The 17771-nt window shown below is 47.1% G+C and overlaps 1 protein-coding gene across 3 annotated transcripts in view; it reads left to right on the plus strand.

Moving 5' to 3' along the window:
* The window catches only part of LOC128053894 (protein GOLM2), an 87962-nt gene that overhangs the window by 41635 nt on the left and 28556 nt on the right, over positions 1 to 17771 (plus strand). For all 3 annotated transcript variants that reach the window (XM_052646379.1, XM_052646380.1, XM_052646378.1), the window contains exons 5-6: positions 1144 to 1288; positions 1584 to 1664. In XM_052646379.1, the coding sequence (XP_052502339.1) occupies positions 1144 to 1288; positions 1584 to 1664 (226 nt within the window). The remainder of the gene's footprint in view (positions 1 to 1143; positions 1289 to 1583; positions 1665 to 17771) is intronic.

The following is a 17771-nucleotide window of genomic DNA, read 5'->3' on the forward strand; positions in this document are numbered from 1 at the left end:
CCAAGCATGTGTACTTGATCCGTCCCTCTCCCAGTTTTCTGTGAGACAGCTCAACCAGTTAAGAGAAAACTAGGCCCCACAGGATTGGTTCAGGCTTAATCACAACCTGCACTCCACTCCAGCACTCTTGCCTGGACCATCCCATGGACGGAGGAGCCTGGTGGGCTGCAGTCCATGGGGTCGCTAAGAGTCAGGCACGACTGAGCGACTTCACTTTCCCTTTTCACTTTCCTGCACTGGAGAAGGAAATGGCAACCCACTCCAGTGTTTTTGCCTGTAGAATCCCAGGGACAGGGGAGCCTGGTGGATTGCCGGCTGTGGGGTCGCACAGAGTCGGACACGACTGAAGCGACTTAGCAGCAGCAGCAATCATAACCTGAAGATTCAAGGTTCCCCGGAGGCGGTATGGTCAGGTGAGGGAGGTTAGAGGGAGCACTGGCTTGCGTACTGTTCTGCCATCCTTCCTGTGCTTGAGTGGCGGAGCACCTGGGAAGAGTTTGCCTGTTTTCCACCTTGCTGTTTCTGCCTGGGGAAGAACCTGAGTGTCGATAGCCACCGATCCCACTTGAGGGGCTACCTGGGTGCCGGCCTCCTGCTGTCTGCTCTCCTGCTTGGTTAAAACATGCCGTCCAGAAGCCATGCTCCCCCCAGGCCTCTGCAGCCAGCGCTCAGCAAGACTGTCTTCTGACAGTCACTCCCTCAGCATAGCCGAAAAGTGTTATCTCTGCCTGACGTTTTAGGCCATTTGTTGTAATTAGAGACTTTAAAAAAAATACTTATTCTTTGACTTCATATGAGGTATAAAAACTGAACAAAAAAATAATATTACGTCCCATATCTCTTAAGTGTTTGGAATTTGGACCCATGGTATGTATTTCAGAATATTTAGTTTATTTCAGAATATTTAGTCAAAAAAAGAACTATTTCAGAATATTTAGTTAATATTAACTAAATATTAACATTTAGTTAATAAAATGAACTGTTTCAGAATGTTAAGTATTTGGAATTTGGACCCGTGGTATGTATTTCCAAAAAAATGAATTGTTTCAGAATGTTTAGTTAACACAATAATGTTTAGTTGTATCAATCGTTTAACATTTTGAGCTGAAAAATACTTACTGTTGGCAAATCTTACTCTTACAGCAAGAGGCCCACAAGTTTGAATCAAAAGGTGGAAATGAACTGGATTCGGACAATCATGCAGTGCCTAAAAGTGTTCCGGAAGCTGCTGAGGACGGTGCAGGCAAGAGCGGAGAGCCCTCGAGTCGCCACACTCCACACGGGAAAGGTGCTGCTACTGTCTTATGTTAAGACGGAACTGACTTCTGCTCACTTTGAAGTGAACGTTTTCGGTCGTAAAGAATATTGTTTGATTTTACTTCCGTTATGTGTAGGTATCTGTTTCAAATGTGGATCCTTTAACAGAGAAGAAAAAAATAATAAGTCTGTAGAGTTATACCTGTGTCCAAAGCAAGATTTATAGATACTCATTCGATGTAGCCCATTGCTTTACAAACTGATTGTTACATTCCTTCAATGTATGTAAGGAAAAATACAGAATTATGTTTTTGTTACTTGAGCAGAACAAATCAAACGAGGTGGTGATGCAGGCATGCCTGGAATAGAAGAGAATGACCTTGCAAAAGCTGAAGATGTTCCTGTTGGTAAGTAAGAGTTACTAGATTTTAACTGAAGCAATCATCTTATTTTTCATGTGACTGTTGTTTTTTTGAGTAACACCTGAGAAAAGTCATATATATCTTGGGGACCACTATTTTCAGTTAACTAGGTGAGGTGAGGTGAGGTGAAGTCGCTCAGTCGTGTCCGACTCTTTGCGACCCCATGGACTGTAGCCTACCAGGCTCGTCCATTCATGGGATTCTCCAGGCAAGAATACTGGAGTGGGTTGCCATTTCCTTCTCCAGGGGATCTTCCCGACCCAGGGATCGAACCCAGGTCTCCCGCATTGGAGGCAGACGCTTTAACCTCTGAGCCACCAGGGATTAATTCCCAGAATATAATTGCTTTAGATATAATTTTTATGGAAAATTTTGCTAAAGTGTATAAATACTTGTTTTTGCCTGAAGAGTCAAACATATTTGAATTTTTTCTTGATGACTCAAGCATTATTGCTCATGACAGTTACGCTATATGTTCAAGCTGCTTAAAGTATATGTGGTTTCTTTCTCCAGGCTGAATGTTCCTAGATTGTGGTGGTGTCGGTATGCTTTGATATGGCAGAATAATACCCTATGTAGGCTTTTAGGACTTGGCATGTCGTTTCAGTTAATCACCCTACAGTTTAAGCAGCTTATTCCCTTTCTCCCCCCTCTTAGGGCCACTTCTGCTCAGCGTACGTCTCTTCGTTAATGCGTCTGCGTCTTTCTCTCTGTTCGGTCCGTATCACTGCTGCTGCCCTAACCCCATGCAGCTTTTTTCATGTCTCCCTGTTTTTCTCACCATTCCTATGTTTGTCTCTTATATCGTAGGTACCCTTCCATGCTGACTCCAGTTTATTCTGAAAAATAGGAAGTAACAGCATACCTTTGGTTCTTCTTAGCTGTTTTCATTCCTTTTCAATCTCCGTGATTATTTCTGTAGTTATAGCTCATTGTTTGTGGCTGAAATTGCTGAGTGTCTGAGGTCCAAGTGAATGAATGAATATCAACAATGCTGCAATCTAGGAACACTTAGCCTGAAAGAAATAAACCACTTATACGTTTAGTAAACATAAGTAGCTTGAACACAGCATAACTGTCATGAGCAATAACTCTGAGTCATCAAGAAAAAGTTCAGATATGTTTGACTCTTAAGGCAAAAACAATTAGTCCTTTCCATGTATAGTTTTCCTATCTTCTCAAATTCTTTCATATCCATATTCTTTTGAGTTGCCAGTTCAGTGTATTCCCTCAAAGTAAAGTTCAGGGCAAGAGCAAGAACATGAGTTCATAAATAAGGAGTAAGGATGATCATGTGTTTTTTTTATAAGGCCACGAAGTAATCCAGTGATTCTTAAAGTATGGTTCTTGAACCAGCAGTGTCAGCCTTACCCAGGGACTTTTTTAACAGAAACACATATTCTTAGGTCCCGTTCCAGACGGACAGCGTAAGAAATTCTTGGAATGTAGCCAAACAGACTGCGTTTTAACAAGCTCTCCAGGTGATTTTGGTCTTTGCTAATGTTTTAGAACCACTGGCTTTGATGTTAAAGAAATATTGAGGGCAAGGACCATGTATTCTTCTGAATTTTTGCCGTACTTACCCTAGTCCTAGACTCACTGAGGTTTAGGTTGATTATAAAGATATTGTGCTTACTTTTTAAAAATTAAATGGAAGGTTCTCTAAATTCTAGTGCTTTATAATTTTCAAAAGTTGCACAGACATGATTTCATATAGCCCCATAAAATAGCTGTCTTTTCCCGCCTACCCTACATGCCCCCCTTTCTGCCTTCTCCCCACGGGCGACCGCTAGGGTGTTCTCTTCATCTGTGAGTCTGCTCCTCTGCTTCCTTTTTGTCCTTGTCACTAGTTTGTTGTAGTTTTTATGTTCCACATGTGAGTGACATCACCAGTGTTATCTTCCTGTCTGACTCACTTCATTCAGCAAAATGCCCTCCAAGTCCGTACACGTTGCTGCAAATGACAAAAGTTCACTCTTTTCCTACCTCTGTGTGTGTGTGCGTGTGTGCGTATGTGTGCGTGTGCGTGCGCGTGTGCGTGTGCGTGTGTGCATGTGTGCGTGTGCATATGTGTGCGTGCACGTGTGCGTGTGTGCGTATGTGTGCGCGCGTGCGCATGTGCGTGTGTGTGCGTGTGCGCGTGTGTGCGTATGTGTGCGCGTGTGCATGTGTGCGTGCGCGTGTGTGCGTATGTGTGCGTGCGCGTGTTCGTGTGCGCGCGTGTGCGTGTGTGCGTGTGTGTGCGCGTGTGGGTGTGGGTGTGCGTGTGCGTGCATGTGTGCGCATGTGCGTGTGCATGTGCGCGTGTGTGTGTGTGCGTGTGTGTGCGTGTGTGCACATGTGCGTGTGCGTGTGCGCGTGCGCGTGCGTGTGGGTGTGCGTGTGCGTGCGTGTGGGTGTGCGTGTGCGTGCGCGTATGCGTGCGTGTGCGTGTGCGCGCGTGTGCATGTGTGCGTGTGCGCGTATGTGTGCATGCGTGTGTGCGTGTGCGTGCGCATGTGCGTGTGTGCGTGTGTGCGTGTGGGTGTGCGTGTGCGTGCGTGTGTGCGCATGTGCGTGTGCGCGTGTGCGCGTGCGTGCGTGTGTGCCTGCGTGTGGGTGTGCGTGTGCGTGCGTGTGTGCGTATGTGTGTGTGCGTGTGTGCGTATGTGTGTGTGCGTGTGTGTGCGTGTGTGCGTATGTGTGTGTGTGCGCGCGTGTGTGCGTATGTGTGCGTGTGCGTGTGCGTGCGTGTGCGTGTGCGTGCGTGTGTGCGCATGTGCGTGTGCGCGTGTGCGTGCGCGTGCGTGCGTGTGCGTGTGGGTGTGCGTGCGTGTGCGTGTGGGTGTGCGTGTGCATGCGCGTATGCGTGCGTGTGCGTGTGCGCGTATGTGTGCATGCGTGTGTGCGTGTGCGTGCGCATGTGCGTGTGTGCGTATGTGTGTGCGTGTGGGTGTGCGTGTGCGTGCGTGTGTGAGCATGTGCGTGTGCGCGTGCGTGCGTGTGTGCGTGCGGGTGTGCGTGTGCGTGTGCGTGCGTGTGTGCGCATGTGCGTGTGCGTGCGTGTGCGTGTGCGCGTGCGTGTGTGCGTATGTGTGCGTGTGCGCGCGTGTGTGCGTATGTGTGCGTGTGGGTGTGCGTGTGTGTGTGCGTGTGCCTGCGTGTGTGCGCACGCACCACATCTTCTTTGTCTGTTCAGCTGCTTTTGGACCCTCAGGTTGCCCCCATATCCTGGCACTTGTAAATGACGCCGCTGAGAACACTAGGGTGCACGCATCTTTCCGCACAGTGGTGCTGCTGCGTGCGTGCTCACCCTGGGGTGGGCGCGGGGCCGTGCGGTAGCTCTGGTTTTAGTGTCTGAGAAACCGCCACGTTATGTTCCCACCAACAGTGCACCAGTGGATTAGTCTTCCTTTAGCTTTGATTTTCTGAATTTGAAAATGATATGCTGTGAAGAAGTCTTTTTGTTTGGTTGGGCATTTATCTTGCTCTGTGTTCTCTGAGCTTCCTGGATCTGTAGTTTTTTGTTTGACATTAATTTGGCAGAAATTCTGTCATTATACGTCAGATATTTCTTCTGTTCTTTTCTCTCTTCCTCTGGTATTCTCGTTACACATACGTTACCCTTTTTACGGTTGTCTTAGGTACTTGGTTCTGTTTTTTCCCAGTCTTTGTCCTCTTTGCTTTTCTGTTTTTGAGGATGCTGTCGATAAATCCTTTAACTCAGAGCTTCTTTCCTCAGTTTTGTCCAGCCTACTAATAATCCCGTCAGAGGCATTCTTCACCTCTGTTACAGTGTTTTCGATCTCTAGTATTTCTTTTTTATTCTTTCTAGGGTTTCTGTCTCTGTACTTCGATTGCCCGTCTATTCCTGCATGCTGTCTACTTGATCCGACAGAGTTCTTAGCATCGTAGCTGCGGTTCTTTTGCGTTCCCGGGCAATAGCCCCCCATTCCTGCCGAGTCTGTTGGGAAGCTCGCTCTCTGTTCAGGGCAGTCTGTGCCTCTCAGTGTGCCTTGTGGGTTTCCTCGATGCCTCGGCGTGGTGCGCACACCGGGGCAGCGCCCCTGCTGTTCCCTGGTGGTGAGCTGTGGGGAGGGCATGCACTCCCTGGCTCTGCAGTTGGCTCTCAGCCTTTCAGTGGGCCTGTGCCTCTGGAGTCTGAACTTCACAAGTACTTCTCAGTTTTTTCCTTCCCCTCTTAGGTGGGACAGGGTGGCTCGAGGGAGCTAGAGTTGGGTGTTTTCCTTCCATAGGCCACTTAGACTCTGATAATGCCCTAGCAAGCTAGGCGCTGTTTACCTGGTTTCTGCAAAGGGCAGACCTTACTAGGGACAGAAAGCTTTGTGTCCTTTTGCCCTCCCCCAACCCTCAGGGGGCTTTCTCCAGTATTTACCTGGGAATCTACTTGAGCTCCTGGAGTAAATTCCCTGACTTTGTGGGAGCCCCCTCTGTGACTGGGCCCCCTAGAGTTTAACTCTGTGCTGTTCACACTGAGCCTCTGTTTTAACTCTGAGCTGTCCGCACTGAGCCTCTGGCAACTAACCAGGTGCAGCTCTGGGCTCGCCGCCCTGGCTTCTGTGGCAGTTTCTGTTCATTAGCCTCTCCTGTAAGCTGAGACTCCCTGCATTTGTCTGTCTCTCTTATAGGATGGTACCAATCTGCTCTGTGTCTTCCTCTTTCTTATGGACCCAGAAGAGCTGTTGATTTTTCAGCCTGTTTTAGCTGTTTCCTTGTTGTTAGGATACAGTGGCAACTTTTAAGCTCCTTATGTGCAGACCCAGGAATCAGAAGTCTTCTGGATTAATTTTGAATCTCTGGACTGTTGGTGCTTTTACAGAAGGATTTTGAGTATAAAGACTATTTTAATATAGTCACTGGTGAAAAGAAACTCTGAGCTGTACAGTCCGTCAGAGCAAACACAGAGCAAAGCCGTGCTGTGTCTTCGTGCCTTGAGCGCGCAGTATGCTCATGCCTGCACATCCAGGGTCCCAATAAATGTGTGCGGTTGAATTTCCAGAATATCCTTAGTGGCGGGGTAGTGGTCTCTAGAGTCAAACTGCTGGATTCGGACCCTTGGCTCTGCCTTTTCACAGGCATGTGACCATTTATTTGCCCTTATCCTTATCAATGAGATGGGACTGTAAGTTTCAACCTCATAGGGTGGATGTGAGGTTTGAATGTAAAGCTCGAAGAGGCTTGGTGGTAAAGAATCCCCCTGCCAGGCAGGAGACACAGGTTCAGTCCCTTGATTGGGAAGATCGCCTGGATAAGGAAACAGCAATCCACTCCAGTATTTTTGCCTGGGAAATCCCGTAGACAGAGGAGCCTGGCGGCTGCAGTCCAGGGGGCTGCAGAGAGTCAGACGGGACCGAGCGAATAAACAGCAGCCGCCAAGAGCGGCGCCCGGTGTGTGGCCTGCGCTGCGCACCGTCAGCCCCAGCCGCCACCGCTGCTGCCGCGACCGCTTATGTCATTAGGAACGTGCTCTCATCTCCCGGTCACTCCTGTTAGGGAGTATCGTCTCTTCTCCCTGAAGTCATCTATGTAATAGTCCTCTACACCAGCACAAGTTCCGGTGTGTATGTGGGCTCCCTAGTGACTGCAGAGCAACAGTCCCACAGAGGAAGTAGAGAAAAGAGCACACGCTTGTGAATTGAACCTGACCCACGTGCTGGTGGCCGTGTTGTTGACGATGCAGGACGGCGCTGGAGACCACAGCAGGGCGCTGCTGAGCCTGAGACGCGGCTCCGGGACGGCCACGCGGCACACGGCCCGCGCCTGCGGTCGGCGCGGTTCTTGATGCTTCAGCTTCCAGAGGCAGGGAGCCAGGTCTTAATGGGTTTGGTTTGTTTTTAATGTCGGTTTGGAGCTAGTCACAAGATTCTACAGGAGTCTTGCAGCTTAGATTTAGAAACATTCCAAATATATAGAAAAACATAGAGAATAATATAATGAATAGTCAAGTATCCACTGCCGTCTAAAAATTAAAAAAACAAAAAAATAATGTAACATCTTGCCACATTTGTTTCAGATATTTCTGTTATTGGTATTATTGTTAAAGGAAAAAGACATAACCGATCAATTGAAGCCTCCCTTTGTCCCCTCCAGATCCCAATCCTGCCTCTTTTCCCCAGATACACTATGATATCTATTTCCCAGATATCTATTCGCCAGACACACTATATACATAGAAGATACACTATGCTGAGATTCAGTCAGTTCAGTTCAGTCGCTCAGTCGTGTCTGACTCTTTGTGACCCCATGAATCGCAGCACGCCAGGCCTCCCTGTCCATCACCATCTCCCGGAGTTCACTCAGACTCACGTCCATCAAGCCGGTGATGCCATCCAGCCATCTCATCCTGGGTCGTCCCCTTCTTCTCCTGCCCCCAATCCCTCCCAGCATCAGAGTCTTTTCCAATGAGTCAACTCTTCACATGAGGTGGCCAAAGTACTGGAGTTTCAGCTTTAGTATCATTCCCTCCAAAGAAATCCCAGGGCTGATCTCCTTCAGGATGGACTGGTTGGATCTCCTTGCAGTCCAAGGGACTCTCAAGAGTCTTCTCCAACACCACAGTTCATACGCATCAGTTTTTGCTGAGATTGGTGTATATCAATTCCATACTTTTTTTAGGCTTTAAGGCCTTTGTAAACATCTGTGAAGCGGCACAGTGCTGTTCTGTCAGCTCCTTGAACTTGACTAAGCGATGACTGGGGCTCGCCCGGTGGCCCCACGACCCTGCGGTCGGGGCCCCATGTTCCCAGTGCAGGGGCGTGGGTCCGAAACCCGGACTCAGGTCCCACGTGCCACTTGGTGCAGCCAAGAGGTAATAAAGAAGCAAACGATGTCTTACTGTGTCTTATTCTGCAGCTTGTTTCTTCGCCTCAGTATTTTGCTTTTGAGATTTGCCTGTATTATACCTATGACTTTTTAACCGTTATAATTCTTTCACTATATAAATAAAGCATAATTCATCTATTCATGTGTAATGAACAGGCCACTTCCAGTTTTTTGTTGTTTAAAACAGATAGTACAGTGGGCATTCCTAGACGCGTGTTTTCCTGTGCACATGAGAGTTGGGATGCTTCTAGAGCTTGATTAGTACATGGATCTAAAAAGGTGAGGCTATTGTCGTCTAGAGGTCAGGCCTGGGGGTCTGGCTGTCCTGAGCCCTACCCAGTCACTGAGTGTTGAGATCAACAGCTCAGCAGTCTGTTAATCTGTAAACAGGTCCCAGCACAGTGGCTGCAAAGCTCAGCATGGGGATGTGACCCTAGAAGAAAATTCTCGCGTCACAGGGTATCCTCACCTTTACCATTCTTACACCAGCTCACATTTCTGCCAGTGATATGTGACAGTTTTGTTTGTCCACATCCTCGCTGATATTTGGGTTTGCTATACTTTAAACTCTTTGCCAATCTGAAATGATACCTTAAATTTGCCTTGGTATTAATTTCATTAAACATCTCTTCATATTTGTATTGGCCATTTTTGTTGCCTTCTGTGATTTGCCTGGTGATCATTTTTGCCCATTTTTCTATTGGATTGTTGGTGTTTTCCGTACTGACTCTTAAGAGTTCCTTAACAGTACGCAGTGCAAATATTTTTCCATGTTATGCATATTAACAGAGAGGAAAACCTTATTTCTTACTTGGAAATTTACTCAAACTCAGTAAAAATTGCCTCTAATGATTTACTTTGGGGGAAAACTCCTTAAAGATACAAAGATTTTTTAGGTACCTAAGCAATTGGAAGTTCTTTTCTAATTTAATAATTTATAAAGAAAAGTAACTCCTTTTGGTTTTCTAATGTTAGGTAGAGCTACTCTATTTATAAGATAAGTTATTTTCTAGAACAGAAGGCTTCTACCTTGGCCATATACTGGAATCATGGTGAGGTAAAAAAAAAAAAAGACCAATATCTGAGTCCCACTCCAGAGATGTTTATTGCATATTTGATGTGAGCTGCAGCTAGGGCTCTGAATGTTTAAATGCTTCATAAGCGACTGTATTGTGTAGCCAACCTGGAAGACTGCGCTCGGGGGATTCTCTAGATCTGCACTGCCCAACACACTAGCCGCTGATCACAGGTAGCTGTTTAAATTCAGTAAACTGAGTAACGGGCTTCCCTGGTGGTGCAGAGGTGAAAGTGTCTGCCTGCAATGCGGGAGCCCCGGGTTCGATCCCTGGGTCGGGAAGAGCTGCCGGAAGAGATGGCAGAAATGGCAACCAACTCCAGGAATCTTGCCTGGAGAATCCGATGGACAGTAGAAGCCTGATGGGCTACAGCGTGTGGGGTCGCAAAGAGTCGGACACGCCTGAGTGACTTCACTTACTTTACTGAGTGAACTGCGCCTTCACTTCCTCGGTCTCTCACGTCTTCGGTCATGCTGGCTTCGCGTCCAGTAGTTAACAGTCTCCGTGGCTCCTGGCTGTTGTATCAGCGCGGGTATGGGGCATTTCCATCACTGCAGAAAACCCTATTCGTTAGTGCTGATCGAAACTGGTCATTGGCTTTGTTTCTGCGGAAAAAGACTGAGGGCAGCGATAGAAAAGCGTCTTTCCATTACATAAGCTTTTGGAAACCTTTTGAATGTTGGTTTCAAAATTTCATAAGGTAATTTTATGAAATACCTACTTAAAAAATAAATATTTTTAGAATATTAAAGAGAGCATTAAAAAAAAGAGCGATCATTACAGTGATATTTGAGAGGAGAAAAAGGGCAGGTCAGTGTTGATCTTGTTATTTGAGGACATGGCTTTTCACTCTGAGCTGTGATCCCTACTTTTAAAGTAGGACTTGTAGCATCTCGTTTGAATGTGAAGGATGCTCAGTGAAGGCCCTGCACTGTGATGGCTCAGAGGTCCGGTGGCTCCAAGCACTCCGTGACCTCTGTTAGTTTTGTTCAGCTCCCAACCCTGCAGCAGGCGCTGTGTGTTGGGTCCGATAGAGTCTCACACTGTGTAGTCACAGCCCAGGCCTTGGTCGGAGACCCAAGGGGAGCGTCCCGCCGATTTTGGTCCCCGTCTCACCGCACACCGCTCCTTTCTCTGTAGTGTTTTGCCCTACAAACTCCAGCCACACAGCAACCCAGTCTGCCTCCTCTACTTACTGAGACTGTTCACCTCATGGATAGCCCTTCTTTCAAGGGTTGGTTTTATACTGCTGGTTGTCCAGTACCTGAAAACAGCAGGCTTATCTCTTTTGACTATATTAAGAATTGTTCAGGATGTGAGAGAGGGTAAGGCCCATACTAGTTGTTATGTCATGGGTAGCAGCAGAAATTAATATTCAGTTCAGTTCAGTCACTCAGTCTTGTCCAACTCTTTGAGACCCCATGAACTGCAGCACACCAGGCCTCCCTGTCTATCACCAACTCCCGGAGTCCACCCAAACCCACGTCCACTGAGTCAGTGATGCCATCCAACCATCTCATCCTCTGTTGTCCCCTTCTCCTCCTGCCCTCAATCTTTCCCAGCATCAAGGTTTGTCCAGCGAGTCAGCACTTCACATCAGGTGGCCACAGTATTGGAGTTTCAGCTTCAACATCAGTCCTTCCAGTGAACACCCAGGACTGATCTCCTTTAGGATGGACTGGTTGAATCTCCTCGCAGTTCAAGGGACTCCCAAGAGTCTTCTCCAACACCACAGTTCAGAAGCATCAGTTCTTCTGCACTCAGCTTTCTTTATAGTCCAACTCTCACATCCATGCATGACCACAGGAAAAACCATAGCCTTGACTAGATGGACCTTTGTTGGCAAAGTAATGTCTCTGCTTTTGAATATGCTGTCTAGGTTGGTCATAACTTTTCTTCCAAGGAGTAAGGGTCTTTTAATTTCATGGCTGCAGTCACCATCTGCACTGATTCTGGAGCCCCCAAAAATAAAGTCAGCCACTGTTTCCACTGTTTCCCCATCTCTCTATTTCCCATGAAGTGATGGGACCAGATGCCACGATCTTCGTTTTCTGAATGTTGAGCTTTAAGCCAACTTTTTTACTCTCTCCTTTCACTTTCATCAAGAGGCTGTTTAGTTCTTCTTCACTTTCTGCCGTAAGGGTGGTGTCATCTGCACATCTGAGGTTATTGATATTTCTCCCGGCAATCTTGATTCCAGCTTGTGCTCTTTCCAGCCCAGCGTTTCTCATGATGTACTCTGCATAGAAGTTAAACAGGCACGGTGACAATATACAGCCTTGACGTACTCCTTTTCCTATTTGGAACCAGTCTGTTGTTCCATGTCCAGTTCTAACTGGTGCTTCCTGACCTGCATACAGATTTCTCAAGAGGCAGGTCAGGTGGTCTGGTATTCCCATCTCTTTCCGAATTTTCCACAGTTTGTTGTGATCCACACAGTCAAAGGCTTTGGCATAGTCAAGAAAGCAGAAATAGATGTTTTTCTGGAACTCTCTTGCTTTTTCCATGATCCAGCGGATGTTGGCAATTTGATCTCTGGTTCCTCTGCCTTTTCTAAAACCAGCTTGAACATCAGGAAGTTCACGGTTCACGTATTGCTGAAGCCTGGCTTGGAGAATTTTGAGCATCACTTTACTAGCGTGTGAGATGAGTGCAATTGTGCGATAGTTTGAGCACCCTTTGGCACTGCCTTTCTTAGGGATGGGAATGAAAACTGACCTTTTCCAGTCCTGTGGCCACTGCTGAGTTTTCCAAATTTGCTGGCATACAGAGTGCAGCACTTTCACAGCATCATCTTTCAGGATTTGAAACAGCTCAACTGGAATTCCATCACCTCCACTAGCTTTGTTCGTAGTGATGCTTTCTAAGGCCCACTTGACTTCACATTCCAAGATGTCTGGCTCTAGGTGAGTGATCACACTGTCGTGATTATCTGGGTCATTAAGATCTTTTCTGTACAGTTCTTCTGTGTATTCTTGCCACCTCTTCTTAATATCTTCTGCTTCTGTTAGGTCCATATCATTTCTGTCCTTTATCGAGCCCATCTTTGCATGAAATGTTCCCTTGGTATCTCTAATTTTCTTGAAGAGATCTCTTGTCTTTCCCATTCTGTTGTTTTCCTCTATTTCTTTGCATTGATTACTGAGGAAGGCTTTCTTATCTCTCCTTGCTCTTCTTTAGAACTCGGCATTCAAATGGGTATATCTTTCCTTTTCTCCTTTGCTTTTTGCTTCACTTCTTTTCACAGCTATTTGTAAGGCCTCCTCAGACAGTCATTTTGCTTTTCTGCATTTATTTTTCTTGGAGATGGTCTTGATTCCTGTCTCCTGTACAGTGTCACGAACAGCCCATAGTTCATCAGGCACTCTGTCTATTGGATCTAGTCCCTTAAATCTATTTCTCACTTCCACTGTATAGTCATAAGGGGTTTGATTTAGGTCACACCTGAATGGTCTAGTAGTTTTCCCTACTTTCTTCAATTTAAGTCTGAATTTGGTGATAAGGAGTTCACGATCTGAGCCACAGTCAGCTCCTGGTCTTGTTTTTGCTGACCATAGAGGGCTTCTCTATCTTTGGCTGCAAAGAATATAATCAGTCTGATTTCGGTGTTGACCATCTGGTGATGTCCACGTGTAGAGTCTTCTCTTGTGTTGTTGGAAGAGGGTGTTTGCTATGAGCAGTGCATTTTCTTGGCAGAACTCTATTAGCCTTTGCCCTGCTTCATTCTGCATTCCAAGGCCAAATTTGCCTGTTACTCCAGGTGTTTCTTGACTTCCTACTTTGGCATTCCAGTCCCCTATAATGAAAACGACATCTTTTTGGGGTGTTTGTTCTAGAAGGTCTTGTAGGTCTTCATAGAGCTGTTCAACTTCAGCTTCTTCAGCGTTACTGGTTGGGGCATAGACTTGGATTATCGTGATATTTAATGGTTTGCCTTGGAAATGAAGAGAGATCATTTTGTCGTTTTTGAGATTGAAATTCATATTACTTTTTCAAGTTGTATAAGTGGATTTTTCAGTGTGAAAGAATTTCAGTTCATAGACCAGGTCTATAGAGCCATATGAGAACATCATTTTATTAGTCTCTGTAGACATGTACATATATTTCTTAGAGGGCTGAGATGGCCTCAGTTCAGTTCAGTTCAGTCGCTCAGTCGTGTCCGACTCTGCGACCCCATGAATCACAGCACGCCCGGCCTCCCTGTCCATCACCATCTCCTGGAGTTCACTCAGACTCACGTCCATCGAGTCCGTGATGCCATCCAGCCATCTCATCCTCGGTCGTCCCCTTCTCCTCCTGCCCTCAATCCCTCCCAGCATCAGAGTCTTTTCCAATGAGTCAACTCTTTGCATGAGGTGGCCAAAGGACTGGAGTTTCAGCTTTAGCATCATTCCTTCCAGGGAAATCCCAGGGTTGATCTTCAGAATGGACTGGTTAGATCTCCTTGCAGTCCAAGGGACTCTCATAGTCTTCCGCAACACCACAGTTCAAAAGCATCAATTCTTCGGCGCTCAGCCTTCTTCACAGTCCAACTCTCACATCCATACATGACCACAGGAAGAACCATAGCCTTGACTAGACACTGGCCAATATTTGAGCAGTTACAGGCATGTTATGTCTGTTCATGTACACAGAACAAAATAAGGATGTTACATCATTGTTTTGTATTTAATGTTCATGCTTCAGAATTACTATTTTAATGGGTAATTATTGATCAGAGTTTCATGAAGTTCTAAAAACATACTATAAGTAAACATTCATCAGGATTCCTAAGTGTGAGCAAACTATGTAATCAAGAGGCTCAATAATTTGGTTAGGGCTGGTAGTTTTACATTTAAATGTTTTTGTTTCCTTCAACCTGAATCTCGGATTCTTTTTTCGTTTTAATGATAAAGCTTAACTTTGACAACTCTAAATACTTAGTATATGTTGAACACCTACTATTTTCCAGGCATCTGTCATAATCTACTAGCAAATATTCTGACTTATCCTTCACTTTAATCATGTGGGGCAAATAGCATTATTCCTTTTTTTCAGCTGAAACCTCAGGCTTTAGGAAACTAGGCACTTGAGTCTTTTAGTTAGTAAATTGCAGAGCTGTGATTTGAGCCCTGGTCCAACTCCAGAGCCCACACTTTCTGTCCTGTCTTTTATTCCCTTAGTTGTGCAACAGAAGCACCTTTGGAGCTATTGATAGACACAGCTTCCTGGGGACCATCCCTGCATTCAGTATATCCGGGCTGTGGTATAAGTTGCTAAGTCGTGTCCGACTCTTTCACGACCCCATGGACTGTAGCCCGCCAGGGTCCTCTGTCCGTGGGATTTCCCAGGCAAGAATCCTGGAGTGGGCGGCCATTTCCTTCTCCAGGGGATCTTCCCAGCCCAGGGATCCAGCTCGTGTCTTCCACACTGGTAGGCAGGTTCTTTACCCCTGAGCCAGCTGGGATGCACGTGTCAGGGTGATAGCTGTGGAACTGTTGTGTTGCCGGAGCTGAGCACACTGCTTCCTCGTGCCATGCCTTCTGCGTAGTCACAGGCACTGGCCTGTGAAGCCCAGTCAGTCAGGAGACCAGGAGTGTGAACCTTTTAAAGATTGTTGCTCTGCCATTGAAATAAGGAAATGAGAGTGAAAGGCAAGACCAATTTCTTGTTGATTCTCTGAGTAGAGGCTGCAGCTGAGAGCTAGCAGAGAAGGTGAGGAGGATTAACCCTAAGCTTCCTGTTAATCTTTTTTTTCCTATTCCTATTTGGGCTTCCCTGGTGGCTTAGAGGTGAACGTGTCTGCCCGTAATGCGGGAGACCCGGGTTCAATCCCTGGGTCGGGACAATCCCCGGAGAAGGAAATGGCAACCCACTCCAGGATTCTTGCCTGGAGAACCCCATGGACAGAGAAGCCTGGTGGGCTACAGTCCATGGGGTCACAGAGAGTCGGACGCGCCTGAGCGACTTCACTTACTTGGTAAGCTCATCAGCCAGCTCTCCAGAAAGGGCTGCTGTGAATTTTCAAGTCGAGTAGAAGATGTGTTTCTCTCTGCTGTCTGAGTTTCCGTCCCTCGTCTGTGAAAGGCACCAGCTCCTCCCATGGCTCTGAGAGCAACATGAGATCACAGCCTGGTCCACACTCAGCATCGGAGAGCGGGGCCTGCTGCTGCTTCCTCTGAAGCTGCCAGCTCCATCCCAGCCCTCGGCCCCTGCGGCCCTCTCTGGCGCTTGCTCCCTGTCCCTCGGCTCCACGCGGGCCCTGCTCCCCTCTCTGCCTGCGCCGCTGCGCTCTCCTCTCGGGGCTGGCCCGGCGTTTCCTCAGAGCCGCTGCACGTGCTTCTGTCTCAGGACCTGAGCACTTGCTGGTCTCTGCTTGAGACAGTCTTCTCATTTCCCTCCCACCTCTGCCCCAAGAGGCCTTCAGAAAGGCCTGCCCTGACCAAGCCATCTAAAATAGAACATCCACTACTCTTTTTTAAAAAATTTATTTATTTATTTTGATTGGAGGCTAATTACTCTACAGCATTGTGGTGGTTTTGGCCACACATTGATGTGACTCGCCCGCAGGGGCACGTGTCCCTCCATCCTGAGCCCCCTCCCCGCCCCTTCCCCACCCGTCTCTCCGGGTTGTCCCGAGCACCGGCTTTTCGCAACCTGCTTCCGGCGTCGAACTTGCACTGGCCATCGGTTTCACATGTGGTAGCATACATGTTCCAGTGCTTTCTCTCAAATCATCCCACCCTTGCCTTCTCCCACAGAGTCCGAGAGCCTGTTCTTGGCCTCTGTGTGTCTTTTGCTGCCTTGCATATAGGGTCATCATTACGTGCCCCTTAATCACATGTCCCTATTTTGCTTCATGCATGACATTTTCCCTCTGACATTTGCACTGTATGCTATACATACTTATTAATTCATTTGTCGTTTTATAACTTGGTCTGTTGTCCACCGCTAAGTCATTCCAACTCTTCTGCAACCCCATGGACTGTAGCCCGCCAGGGTCCTCTGTCCATGGCATTTCCCAGGCAAGATTCCTGGAGTGGGCTGCCATTTCCTTCTCCAGGGGATCTTCCCGACCCAGGGATTGAACGTGCATCTCCTGCCTTGGTAGGGCATTCTTTACCCCTGAGCCACCAGGACGCCCTAGCATATAGTAGGTACTTAAAAAATAACTCCTGCTGAATGATTGAATTTCCAAATCAGTAGCTCTCCTTTGTTAAAAAACTACAAAACCCAGCATCATAGTGGCAGGACAGAAGTGTCTGCTCCGGGCTCCGTATCCTGTCTTCACGGCTACACGAGTTCACCATTCTTGTGTTGTTCAGTCGCTCGGTCGTGTCTGACCCTTTGCGACCCCATGGACTGCAGCACGCCAGGCTCCCCTCCCTTCATCTCCTGGAGTTTGCTTAAACTCATCTCCATTGAATAGGTGGTGCCATCCAGCCATCTCACCCTCTGTCTTCCCCTTCTCCTCCCACCTTCAGTCTTTCCCAGCATCACGGTCTTTACCAGTGAGTCAGCTCTTCAAATCAGGTGGTCAGAGTATTAGAGCTTCAGCCTCAGCATCAGTCCCTCCAATAAATATTCAGGACTGATTTCCTTTAGGATGGACTGGTTGGATCTCCTTGCAGTCCAAGGGACTCTCAAGAGTCTTGTCCAACACCACAGTTCAAAAGCATTAATTCTTTGGTGCTCAGCTTTCTTCACAGTCCAACGCTCACATCCACACATGACCACTGGAAAAACCATAGCCTTGACTAGACGGACCTTTGTGGGCAAAGTGATGCTTTTGGATTTGCTGTGTAGGTCGGTCTTCGCTTTCCTTCCAGCGAGCGAGCATCTGTAGTTTCATGGCTGCTGTCACGCAGTGACTTTGCAGCCGAAAAATAGTTTGCCACCATTTCCATGTTTCCCCATCTCTCTGCCACGAAGTGATGGGAGCGGATGCCATGATCTTAGTTGTTTGAATGTTGAGTGTTAAACCAACTTTTTCCACGCTCTTCTTTCACTTTCATCAAGAGGCTCTTTGGTTCCTCTTTGCTTTCTGTTTATCTTTAGTAATTTTCCATAATAATGGTCTTGTCAGGGATGTATATTTTAGCAGTGTGGTTAGTAATGATATTACCTGGTAGCAGCAGTTCTCTGTTGCCTTCTGTATTTTCCCCTGGCTCTTAGTGGTCCCCAGTGGAGAGGTCCTGGGTAAAATATACCGTAA

Source organism: Budorcas taxicolor, chromosome 10 (assembly GCF_023091745.1).
Source record: "Budorcas taxicolor isolate Tak-1 chromosome 10, Takin1.1, whole genome shotgun sequence".
Classification (NCBI taxonomy): Eukaryota; Metazoa; Chordata; class Mammalia; order Artiodactyla; family Bovidae; genus Budorcas; species Budorcas taxicolor.